The sequence below is a fragment of the Schistocerca piceifrons genome, chromosome 3 (genome assembly GCF_021461385.2).
Source record: "Schistocerca piceifrons isolate TAMUIC-IGC-003096 chromosome 3, iqSchPice1.1, whole genome shotgun sequence".
NCBI classification, from domain to species: domain Eukaryota; kingdom Metazoa; phylum Arthropoda; class Insecta; order Orthoptera; family Acrididae; genus Schistocerca; species Schistocerca piceifrons.
Window position 1 is genome coordinate 238,483,732 of NC_060140.1, and position 13,458 is coordinate 238,497,189.

Here is a 13,458-nt window from a genome sequence, read left to right on the forward strand (position 1 = left end):
GAGTTAATGACACTAACACTACCAACAACGCAAATACTGCGGCGCACAGCGTGAAAATCATTCCCATAAAATTAGATACCTTTATGGTAACTAGTTTTCCGCCTGCTTGCATAAAATTAGATACCTTTATGGTAACTAGTTTTCCGTCTGCTTGCATTACTAGCAAGCACATATTGACGTGCCTCCATGGTAGAGATGTGCGGTGGCAGTCGATTCTGAAATGGCGGGATGATTCTGATGGCAGGTGGTATAGCTTTTAATATTCTATATAGTGTTTTTAGAAACAGAATCGGGTGTATCTCAATAAACTGTAGAAACGATAAACAAAAAACACTGCATTTTAGATGTCCTTAGTCTGCAAAAGGAAGCCGATTAGCCACATACGCATTAAATGACATGAATATTGGGCAAGAGAGTCTTTAGCTGTTTGATTAGGCAAATTCGCAAGTGTTCCATACCTCTCCACTTACGAACGAGTAATTCAGTGACGTGTTGTGTCCATTTGTGAACACAGACTTTGAGTTTATAGTCTGTGCGACATCCGCAGCCGTCCATTGATCTCAGCTGCCTTTTGAGAATATAACAATGTAATTAATTGATTGCAATTGTTCTTCTGCAATTGTACTCCGCGTAATAACCTGACATTTTCATTGTATATTTGCGTACATTTAGCCGCAAAAGCTAATCTTTACAGTTCTCCATGCGTTAACAGTTGGTGTGAATATACTAAGGCACATCATAATTACGTGTAATACATGTTGAACCTTCTCATGATCCAACATTTTCGTCTGCTGACATAGTATTGTGTGGAAATATTTTCAGACGCAATGAAAACGTGAGAATCAATTTAATGTGTGCATTTAAGTGAAATAAATGCAGTTTACATGATCTGAATTCCACAGCTTTTTCCTTCGTTGTTTGTCGAGGTTAAAAAAAACTGGTCACACATCCAGTCCCCGAAATTGTTCGCCTTTTATGAATAAGTTTTTGCTTACGCTGCCTTTGTGCTTTTGCCATTTCATAAAAGGCGCAAAATTTCGAAAAGTGAATGTGCAACCAGGTTTTGTCCAAGTTCAGCCTCCGCTAAGAACGAGGCAAAAAGCATTGGTTTTTCAGTAGGCGTAAACAATCAGTATCAACGCTTAAGAAATTTTACACAATTTCATAAAGAAATACTGTTTTAAATTTATAAATACGAAATGTTGAAACTTATTATGCATAGGTATCATATTTCCAGAATGCCCACAGATCATTTATATTTAAAGGCAATGGGCGTCTCGTGAAAAATCATCTTTAATTGTAGTAAGCTTAAGGAGGAAAAACTAACAGTAATGGATAACATTTAACAATTGGCTACGGAAGATGGACACACTAGCAGTATAATTAAAAACCAATGGATTGTTCAGATAGTAGTGCGTAGCATGGGCATATGACATTATAAAAATTCAGCAGTGACATAAATGTGTATAGCTCATAATTGTAATGGACACAAAAGTCTAGATACAAAATACATTTAATGTACTTCACGTACAAAAGTCTAGAGGTTACCCTTCTTCACAAGAAATACAAATGGTTGATTACGATAATGATACAAATATCTAGTTCTAAAGATGAATCTTCACCATTCTGGATGCATTTATTATAAGGATGTTTAACACAAAGCCAAGATTTTATAAATTTTTCAACTGCATTTTCATTTATTTCATTGGAACTTTCTTGTGGTACACTACATTACTAAGTCGAACTTTATTATTCAAATTATTGTTGTTTGTTTGTTTTAGTGTTAAATATTCTGACAGTTAGATAGTATTAATTTAATTACTTTCTAGCTTCTTCCATTCTTTGCTCAATGAGACTGAGTGTTTTAACATGTTCTTTCGACATCTAAAACGGCCTGTCGAGCACTGACGTTGCTGGTTGTTAGTGGTCGTTAGGAGACGTAAAGGGCAAATCTGTTAAAAATGTTTTGGGTTATAAATTATTTGGAAGAATTTTTGGTGCCTAGCTTTTTTGTATTCTCAAAATTAATTCGTGAAAATGTGGATCTTACTATGCAGATGAGGAGACGATATCCGGCTGTTGTGATTCTGCAGTTTGGTCTACTTAAACCTAAAGCCTGTGTTAGACATGCCTTGAGTTCCGAATTTGTAAATACATCATACAGTGTAAATGATCAGGATCATTATGTACCACATTAGTGTAGCTATGTTTATCAAAAGGAATTATTTCGTCACCATTGGATTATGTACCGCCTCAGACTGCTGCCTATGAAAAGACAGCTTAAAAAAGAAAGTTATAAACTTAATTACGCACAAGACACATTCAGATTAACCACGACTGGCAGAAAGAACTGGCTATAGTTTTCTTGAAAAAACTATTCCAGCATTTACCATACGTGGTTTCAGAAATTAATAGTCAACCTAATTAATGAATGCTGCAAGGAATCATATACTGTTGTGCACAAATACAGATCTTGCATTCACAGCACTATGAATACCTTACTTGATTTGAAGCTCTAGTTTTCCTTCCTTGGCATTCTCCCGAATGCACCAATATGTAACTCTGTTCCATACATGTACGCTATGCTCTGTACCTCACAACCGTAGCAATATCGCTCGAAAAGTAATTGAATACTTCAAAATATTTTCAATCCCATCTTTTACAGACAGAAATTCTGTAAGGCTATTTACGTAATTGTAATACTTGTGTTAACATGCAACATAACGCGTAAGCTACAGGTTTGTGGACAAATCTATGAGATAAATAGTGATATATGGGAGGAGTGTTTGGGATTTATTCACTCACACGTCTCCGTTGCTGTAGAGGACACAGTGGGCTGCCGTGACGAGATTGTTAGCGTCAGCGATGGTGGCGCCGCAGAACGGCCGACTGCTGCCGCTCATCCACAGTCCAGCCTGCAACAGGAGTGCATTTGACAGTGTAAATCACAACATTCTCCTAGAAATACTATAGGTTTAAATATTTAATGGCTTAGACAGCGAATGACTCGTGTTTTATTTATGGGAAAACAATGAAGACGAGGAGGTTTCTCTGACCAGAAATGTAAAGCTGCTTCATGTGTTATGTAAACGGCAGATTTGATTCTTTTGCAGATGATACAATTATTGCAATCAATACCGAGAGAAATAGAATTAAAGAGCAACTTGCAAATTCAGTATTTAAATAAATTACTGACGAATGTTCATGCACTCACTCAGAAAGAAAGTTACACAGCACCATGGATGAATTTAGGTCATTCCTAGAAATTCATAAATGTGAACGAATATTCATATTTTCGGTATTCAGATTGAAGAGAACTTGAATTGAAAACACATTTTAGAGCTTCTCATAAAAGTCTGATTAGCTACATTTGCACTTCATGTTATGGCAGAAAGTGAAGGGAATGAATTAGGAAGGTACCAGACTTCGCTTATTTTCAGTTTGTTACTTCTGTGAAATTATATTCTAGGTATTGTATGTATTGTATGTTAACCGGGGACCTAGAAACGACGGAGATGCTCCGTCCCCGCCGCAGCCGCAGTGGTCCACAACCCCACGACGACTACCGCAGTCCACTTCACCCCTCCGCCGCCCCACACCAAACCCAGGGTTATTGTGCGGTTCGGCCCCCAGTGGACCCCCCCAGGGAACGTCTCACACCAGACGAGTGTAACCCCTATGTTCGCGTGGTAGAGTAATGGTGGTGTACGCGTACGTGGAGAACTTGTTTGAGCAGCAATCGCCGACATGTGTAACTGAGGCGGAATAAGAGGAACCAGCCCGCATTCGCCGAGACAGATGGAAAACCACCTAAAAACGATCCACAGACTAGCCGGTTCACCGGACCTCGACACAAATCCGACGGGCGGATTCGTGCCGGGGACCAGGCGCTCCTTCCCGACCGGAAAGCCGTGCGTTAGACCGCACTGCCAACCAGGCGGGCATAGTCTAGGTAACTCACCTATAAGATAATGTTTTTAGTGAATAAAAATAATGCTCGGTGCTCATTTATAGCCATTTTGTAAACAACTAGTTAAAGACTCTGGTACTTGAACAACAGCAGAGAACACATGCACATTGTGTGACATAACTGTTTAGTCACATGTCACTAAACGACGATAAATAAATTTATTGCTGTCGCATTGTACTAAATTTTATGGCTGAAGGAACAGGGCCTGTGAAATCTTGAGTTTGAGCCCATAAAATTTCCCTTTTGCTGTAAGTGTTGAGAGAGGCCAGCTGCAGGCTTTACGCGTTGGGCGGTGAAGTTGCGGATATTCGAGAGGTTTTTCCCAAATTCCCCAAAGGACTCTTTAGCTGCATGAGGTCACTTCAGGTAACGGTAATCCCAGACTGGTGACCGCAAAGGGTCTTTCTCTGTGCGAACTACGAGAGGTCCCTGGGATAGGGGGTTAGTCAGAAATGTCCACAGACTGAAGCGTATGCAGGTAATGAGCCACCTCCATTTCACCGTACAAAGCGTGGGAAACAAGCTAAATTTTGCGCCCAGACAAATTTTCAGCCAGTCAAGATAAGGGCTCGTCCAGAGCCAGCGGTTAGTCAGTTTACGAAGTACAACAAGCGCTTGTTGAGAAAATTCTGTAGGATTCCCCTGAATTTTGGGAGATACGGAGAAATTCTCGGTTGTCACAGTGGCAAAATTCGTGAATCCTCTCCTCCAACCGGTGGCGTTTAGTAGCGGGGTGGAACGTAGACAGAAAACGACACTCGGTGTTTGAACCACGGGGCGGCGATTCGTCGTAGATATATCAAGAGGTGTCCGGCCCCATCCTGGCGCTTCTTTCGTTGCTTTTTCTGTAAGAATCGCGTTTAGCGTTTGTGGTGCTTTTGCTCTATGCAGCTCGGAATTTGAGTGTTTATTCCACAACGTGAGCGTCCTCTTTGTAGTAATTCTTTTATGTAGGTAGCATTCACGTGATTTCTGCATTTATAAAGTATTATTTTATCCGTTTTTGTTGGAGAACACTGCAACTCTTTTCGTATATTACACTGTAGGAAATTCTGCAAGCAACCACAAGTTTTCTTGAAATGATTTTATTACACCATTACTAGTTTCGGTCCTGAGCCCATCCTCAGAAGTTAGTGCTGACTTCTTGCAAGTTTTACATTTTTGACCTTAGATATAACGAATATCCGCATCCAGTGGCACCTGTGGGCTGAGGATGACGCGGCGGGTCGGTAGGTACCAGACGGAGTTTAGTTTTCAAATATAACAAAACTTTTGTCCCACATAGTTTACAAAAGATTTTACATATCCCCACCTAAAATTTAACAAAGTTTTTATGATTACATACAGAGGAGTCCAGAAAAATGTCGACCTCTTTGATAGTAAATATCTTTGGAACAAAATGACATATCGTTGTAATTTTGCACATTGGCGTAGTCCATTGTTTTCTCAACAGATCTTGACGCGCGTTTTCCAGCAGATGACAGCGCAGCAATGAATGAAGTACGATTGTTATTTGAGAAAAGCAAGGCCGTATTGTGGTGGTACTGGAAGTACGAAAATATGATGGAGGTACAACGGCAGTGGTGCAATGTGTACAAAACTCAGCCACCAATACGTACAACAACTTGTCGTATTTGGGATAAATTTGAAGCCGACGGTATTCTTCAGGATGTGCATTAGGAAAAAAGTCTGTCCGACCAAAAACACAAGTGCATCTTCCAGCCCTGCTGAGTGCAACGTTTTACTAGGTCACCTCAAAAACCTGTGAAGCAGGGAGCGCGTGAAATTTCCAAGATTGCTGCCCGCAGTGAACGAGGACGACCCGGTTTGAAGGATGGATAGAGTACTGCGAGTGGTCTGCAGGCATTCTTCGCGAGGATAAACGTTTTGCAGGGATGGTTATCTGGTCTGACGAGGCGCAATTCAAACTGAACGGTACTTTAAACCGACACAACTGCGTGTCCTCGGCTCCTGAAAATCCTCACGTTCACTTGGACAAACGTGTTAATCTGCCGGGTGTTAATGTGTGGTGTGGTCTGTCATCGCGTAATTTGATTGGCTCATTCTTCTTTGAAGTTGCCGTAACTGGTGAGATGTATCTTCATACCCTGTAAACACCGATTGTACTTGCCATGTGAGAGGTGTTTAGAAATCAAACATTTTAACTACAACAAGATGGCGCTCCTTCTCACCACCACAGAAATGTCAGTGCCTACGTGGGTGAAAATCTAACTGGACCAATGGTAGGTCGAAGAGGAGATATGAGTATCCACCACGATCTTCTGACTTAATACGTACCATGAAAAATGAAATTCATCAACAGAAACCAGCTATACTGGACAATCTACGAGAAACTATCGAGGCGTCTTGTGCGGCTGTCACATTGGCAACACTGACAACCGTAGTTCCGTCAACGGTTCAGCGGACATCAACGTTGTTTTGCTACTGATGGGGGTAACTTTGAACACATTTATGTGTTTCCCCCCATCGTGCAAGAAATGTACCGGCATGTCACTTTGTTCCATTTATTTATTTTATTTAATCGTGTGCAAGCCATAGACAACTCACATATTACATATACACACAAATACAAATACAATACACATATGTATAAATAAAACAAACCTAAAATGGGGAGTCACATTACAATATAAAGACAAAATGGTTCCAATGGCTCTGAACACTATGGGACTTAACATCTGTGGTCATCAGTCCCCTAGAACTTAGAACTACTTAAACCTAACTAACCTAAGGACATCACACACATCCATGCCCGAGGCAGGATTCGAACCTGCGACCGTAGCGGTCACGCGGTTCCAGACTGAAGCGGCTAGAACCGCACGGCCACACCGGCCGGCATATAAAGACAAACATAGTATATATATCATATCACGTCCCGCCAAAATTCAGCGCATTTAACTTCCACTGCCGTAGCGTTTGCAGATCTTCTTTCCTGCACACTTCCCCCATGTTGCTGCATTCCAGGAGGTGGTCCATTGTTTGGGTCTGTCCGCACTGGCACGTGTCCGTCCCGTCTCGGTATCCCCATTTACACATGTTTACGTTTCATCTGCCCATCCCAGTTCGTAGGCGATTGTGGGTTCTCCATAATGGCCATTTTAGTTCATTTCCAGAGGCCAATTGTTCGTTGGGTGAGATTAGAGGTGCCTAGTCTCCCGTAGGCATTGTTGCTTGCCATTTTGACAATCTGGCCTTTTGTTTTGAGGTTTCGAGCGGTTGAACTGAGGTGAGGAAACTCCGTCTTGATTTTGGACGTGTGTGTGGAGGGTTTTGTCCGAAGAGAGGATGGCGCTCGTCGCGCAGCTGCTTGAGGCGCTCTGCTTCGCTTGCTGTAGCTCGTCTGATGTTGGGTGGAGCTATGCCACTAAGCAAATAAAGTTAGCTAATCGGGGTGGGTCTTAGCATCCCGTGATTACGCGACAAGCATCGTTCAGCAGAGGATCCACTCGTTTCGCATGCGCTGATCTTTCCCAAACTGGGGCAGCGTATTCAGCAAGTGCCGACTTACGTAAAGTATGTGCTTTGTTCCATTAATATTGACTATCAAAGAGTGTACACATTTTTCAGGACCCCTCTGTAGTTTTACGCTACACAAATGTAAAACTTGCAAGAAGTCAACGCTACCAACTGACGAGGGGCTCAGGTCCGAAAATAGTAATGGTGTAATAAAGCCATTTCAAGAAAACTTGTGGTCGGTTGCATTATTTCCTTCAGTGTATTTTACAAAGTGATTTCAGAACTAATATGAAATTTATCACACTATTGACTAACGTAAATTATTTTTTGTAACTCGACGCCCATTAATTTTTATCCTCGCTAAAGTGAACTCAGCTGTAGTTTACCTTTATCTAACAAGGGGAAGGCCTCAGAGACGGCCAACCAATTCGACTCAGATTTGGCAGGTCGCTTGTGTACAACCTAAAACGAAGGAATCTAAGATATTTTGGGTCAACACCCCCACGTTTTTGAGAAAATCACCCTTAAAGGTTATGACAAGCGATCAACTCAAACTTGGCGGGGTCGATAGATAATTGTAAATAGGGCAATTTTCATCATGAGGTATGGGGTCCGAAAACGCATACTTTCCAGAAATCGAGGTAAGAAACTTTTACAACTGCCGCGTCTGAATTCACATGGTTAACGCCTGTCACCTACAGCGCCGATAGCGAAACGGCCAAGGTAACTGGCTGGGAATCGGAAAAAAAGAAAGAAAAAAAAGAAACGTAGTGGATGTTATTCTTTTCGTTACTATTTTTCCATATCTCAATTGATAGGGATAGGAGGGTTAACAAGGTAAGTAAATCAATAACGAATGATAATAATAATAAGGTAGGCAAACTAATTTCCCAAACGCCGTTAATAAAGGATTAAACTTTTAAGCCTTGTCACATGAAAACAACTCCGAGTAAAAGTGCTGCGACTTGCTCACGAGGGATCACAGATAGCCAACCGTGCGACGCTTGTTTACAGCGAGACACGGGATAGAATGCACGCGGGGAGAGTTATGTTGTCCCGGTTGCCTCTTCGTCATATCATAGGGAAGGAACTGTGTAGCTGTCGAAAGATTGCATTCATTAGATGCTCTTGGTGCCGTGAGTATATTTGTTTCGAATGTTTATATGACAAGTACCATCCATCTAGTTATTCGAAGAAAAGTGAGGACACGTAACAGTGACTGGAAGAGCCATTGTAAAAGTGACCTGGAGTAACATTTTAGTTGTTTACTATCCCAAGAGGTTTGAGAAATTTATTTGCCTACCTTATTATCATTGGTTCAAATGGCTCTGAGCACTATGGGACTTAACTGCTGAGGTCATCAGTCCCCTAGAACTTAGAACTACTTAAACCTAACTAACCTAAGGACATCACACACATCCATGCCCGAGGCAGGATTCGAACCTGCGACCGTAGCGGTCGCGCGGTTCCAAACTGAAGCGCCTAGAACGAACCGCCCGACCACACAGGCCGGCCTTTATTATCATTCCTTGTTGATTTACTTACCTTATTAACCCTCCTATCCCTATCAATTGAGATATGGAAAAATACAAACCAAAAGAATAACATCCACTACGTTTCTTTGAGATTCGCAGCCAGTTACCTTGGCCGTTGCGGTATCGGTGCTGTCGGCGAAAAGCGTTGACCATGTGGGTACAGAAGCGGCAGTTGTAAAAGTTTCCTACCTCGATTTCTGGAAAAGTATGCGTTTTCGGGCCCCATACCTAATGATTAAAAATGCTTCATTTACAATTATCTATCGATCCCGCCAACTTTGAGTCGATCGCTCGTCATAACCTTTAGGGGTGATTTTCTCAAAAACGCAGGGGTGTTGACCCAAAATATCTTAGATTCCTTCGTTTTAGGTTGTACACAAGCGGCCTACCAAATCTGAGCCGATTCGGTTGGCCGTGTCTGAGGCCTTCCCCTTGTAAGAAGCATTTTGAAGACAAATAAATTAATTTTTAAGGACATCATTATTTTTACCCTACAACTGTCTGATGAAGTGACCTATAATCTTAATAAATATCGCCAGTCAGTTCTATATGACTGAACTGTGGTCTCGCTGTGACGGTGCTCCGGTGTAAAACAGGTGCCATCACGAGGAGCATCTTCCATTAACCAGGAAAATTAATTGTTGCAGTCCCCGATTTGTTTATTTTTGTACGAGGGTAATCCCAAAAGTAAGGTCTCCTATTTTTATATAAGTACATAGACCTGTTCATTTCTACAATGGTTTACATCAGCTTACAGCTTGAACATTTAGCTGCTATTCGACATAATCACCATTTCTGTCGATGCATTTTTGTAGACACTGTGGTAGTTTTCGTATGCCCATGTCACACCAGCTCGCCACCATCCTGTTCAGAAAGTTATGAACCTCTTCTTTCACCTCGTCGTCGGAGCTGAATCGCTTTCCGGCCAAATGTTCTTTTAACCTAGGGAACAGGTGATAGTCACTGGGCACCAAGTCAGGACTATAGAGTGGGTGGGTATGTTCAACTGAAACTGTTACAGGAGAGCAACGGTTTACCGAGCGATGCGTGGGCGAGCGTTGTCATGCCCTTGCTAAACATTCCTCTTCTCCGGTTCTGAATTGCCCGCTTGAGTTTTTTCAGAGTCTCACAGTACCTGTCATCGTCAATTGTGGTCCCAGCGATTCAGCTCCGACGACGAGGTGAAAGAAGAGGTTCATAACTTTCTGAACAGCATGGCGATGAGCTGGTATGACATGGGTATGCAAAAACTGCCACAGCGTCTACAAAAATGCATCGCCAGAAATGGTGATTATGTCGAAAAATAGCTAAATATTCAAGCTGTAAACTGATGTAAGCCATTGTAGAAATAAACAGGTCTATGTACTTATATAAAAATAGGAGACCTTACTTTTGGGATTACTCTCCTATGTTGGGCAATTAAACTCCATCTGCATTTAAAATGAGCAGCGTGAGTGATTATCATTGCCAGTGTCATTCCACTGTGTTGTGGACCTACAAGGACTAATTGCTTATTAACTTAATCGTGAGTTGGGTTAGCTAGGTGTGGCAGGCAGCTTGCACTTACTGCTGCCGAATCCCAGTCGACTCACATGCACCGCTACAAACAATACGCAGAAAACCAGCCAATATCACAACTGTTGTGAAATTTGTTGTTTATAATCGATTCTAGTTCAGAAGACATTGTTAAAATCAATTGTTCAATACTCGCATAAAAACTATTCTGTTATTATCCGCTAAATAGGGAGTGTTATTGTGCTACGAAAATCATTTTTCTCTTACCAAATGATATATAGTACTATGATTCCTGCTCTTACTTCGCAGGAGAATACATAATATGTAGTTCCGAAATTCAGACGGACATGAACAACGAAAAGCGAAGACGGGACAAGAAAGATGATTTTAAAACTTTTGGCGTAACGAGAGCGCCCAGACGAACTTGCAGGTAAGAGGTGCTACAGTTCTTGATGTCCAAAGTGGCGTAACACACTGGCTTAGCAACGCCAAGGTATTCTGGCGTCCTAACAGGTAGCTGTGAATATACGCCAGCAGTAGCGGATTAATTTCCTAACGAGTTATCTACAGCTGACAGAGCATTAGGAGATTATTACAGGCCTGATTGCTAATCATCACTTATTATTGATCTACATTTTCCCTTATTTTGCTTCACGTCATGCCTATCACAATCCCCTTCCGATGCAGCCAACAGTAAGAACTTGTCTATGGATAACTTGAGCGTGTAAAGCAGGGATTCCTAAAGTGGCCGATATCGACTCCTTGGGGTCGATATCGGTTTCCCAGGGGTCGACATAAACGAAAACTGATTTTGGGGGTCGACGAGGTCTAAAAATCGACCTCTATTAAATTAACACAAGTACTTATTTAAAACTTTCAAGATAGGTAGGTACTCTACTGTTTATGTTGTGTTACGTGTACTAAGAATAATTAATATTTTTTTAGGAAATAGCATTGTTGTAGTAATGGAAAGTCTCAAGTTGGTACAAGATGAAAAACTCGGCAAGTCTGTGTGGACAAGTTTGTGCAAGATAAAGAGTTCGATCGTACGTCTTTCAGGCGCTTTTAGACTTGCTCTCTATTTGACGCTTGCGTGATTTAACACGAACGAATTCAGATCAAGTCCAAACATGTTCCTGATATTTTACTATTTAACGAGCTTGCACTTAGGTTGAAAGTTCATTTGCGTTTTGAAATTCGTTGGAGCTTGAACGATAATAACTCATATAAGTACTCATTCATTTCAAGAGATTGCAAAGTTATTACATAGCTAAATTAAGTGAAGTAAAGTGACTGAAAAAGTGGTAAACACAACATACAACATATTTGTAGGTAATTTGTCCATGGGGGTCTGAGGTAACAGTTCATTTTGGAAAAGGGGTCACTTGTCCAAAATAGTTTGGGGATCCCTGGTGTAAAGCATGATTTACACCGGAGCGAACACATACGAACGAGATGCAGTAAACAGTACCGGAGCACGAGCAACAGCATTCAGTCTTGTTCGGTTCGCATTCGGAAGTGTTCGTTCTTGTTCCGCTGCTTAACGGTCTTTCAACGAACGATCAAAGAAACTTCGCGTTTCCTCCGCTTCGGCAGTCGCAGCACAAAGAGCATTCGTCTGCTGTTTCGCGCGAGAACTATTTTTGTTACTGAATGCATGCCACTTGAGCGATTGAGTGGTCAGAAAACAATATAATGTTCCTAGTAGAAGAATACAGGCATCATAAGTACTTCTGGAACACGAGAGACTCATAGCACAAAATGCCGAAAAAATTAATATGCTTGGTAGGAAATTCCACAATCACTCAAAGATTCCAATGCGTACACGGAAAAGAGGGTACACCGAATACTTGCTTCCAGCCTGCGGAAAGGAGTGAGTGGGCACAAGCAAAGGTATTTCTTTTTATTAAAAAGGATCAGCACAAAGAATTGTCTTGAAGTGAACAAATACGAATACGTATCTATAAATGAAATTACATGAAAAACCCGATCAGTCTCGCACTTTAGACTCAAGACAGATGTAACTTCATTGCACATATATCACTGTAATTTTAAGAACTTTTGACTTAATGTCCGAATAAATAAAACTTGATTTGATTTTCGCTCGATCTGGCTATCTATCTCTCTCCCCCCCCCCCCGTCCCCCCCCCGTTCCCCCCCGTACCCCCCGTACCACCCGTCCCCGCCCCACGAGATATACTGGTACGACAGATTTTATCGGACAGCATGCAGCATGTATATTTTATATTATTTTAGCAGGGCTGCATTTACGCATAGGCCAAGTTGGCCCGGATCTAGAGCGTCGAAGACGGAAAGGATGCCGCCGCCACTCACCTGGTAGGGGAAAGCGCCCTCGATTGCGTTGCTGCCTCCCAGTATCCGCGACCCAGCCGTTGTCGAGGATGTCGGATTGACTGGAGTGACGTTGTCACGAGCGGGCAGGCTTTGCAATGTAGTCGCGCCGTCTGTAAGAGATGTTCCATCAGGCATAATGAGATGAATTTGAGGCTTCATACCTGTCATTAAACCAGGGTAGCCGAAGTTGTTAAGATAAAGCTAGAGCGGAGGTTGACTGTTCGATTTTTATTTTAAGGAGCAAAATACACTGATTCAAAAAAATCACAACACCAAGAAGGAGTTGTGCGACTTAAACGAAGGTTGGCAGAACAAATCGTTAATTTCAAAGACACTTCCGAACCAGACTCCCTATAGCGTGCATTCCACTGATAGCAAGCAACCGCCATTTGCAACTTCAATGGTGTCAAGCCAAAGCTCATTAGAGGGAGGGTGGAGGTCTGTTTAGCCGGCCGATGTGACCGAGCGGCTCTAGGCGCTTCAGTCAAGAAGCGAGCGGCTGCTACGGTCGCAGGTTCGAATCCTGCCTAGGACACGGATGTGTGTGATGTCCTTAGGTTAGTTAGGTTTAAGTAGTTCTAAGTCTAGGGGAATGATGATCTCAGC

The 13,458-nt window shown here is 42.0% G+C and overlaps 1 protein-coding gene across 1 annotated transcript in view; it reads right to left on the bottom strand.

Annotated features, from left to right (window-relative positions):
• The window catches only part of LOC124788543 (trypsin alpha-like), a 75,106-nt gene extending 62,119 nt beyond the window's left edge, over nucleotides 1-12,987 (bottom strand). The window contains exons 1-2 of the mRNA XM_047255813.1: nucleotides 12,832-12,987; nucleotides 2,806-2,915 (exon numbers count right to left, since the gene is read on the bottom strand). Coding sequence (XP_047111769.1) covers nucleotides 2,806-2,915; nucleotides 12,832-12,987 — 266 coding nt within the window. The remainder of the gene's footprint in view (nucleotides 1-2,805; nucleotides 2,916-12,831) is intronic.
• Nucleotides 12,988-13,458: the final 471 nt, after the last annotated feature.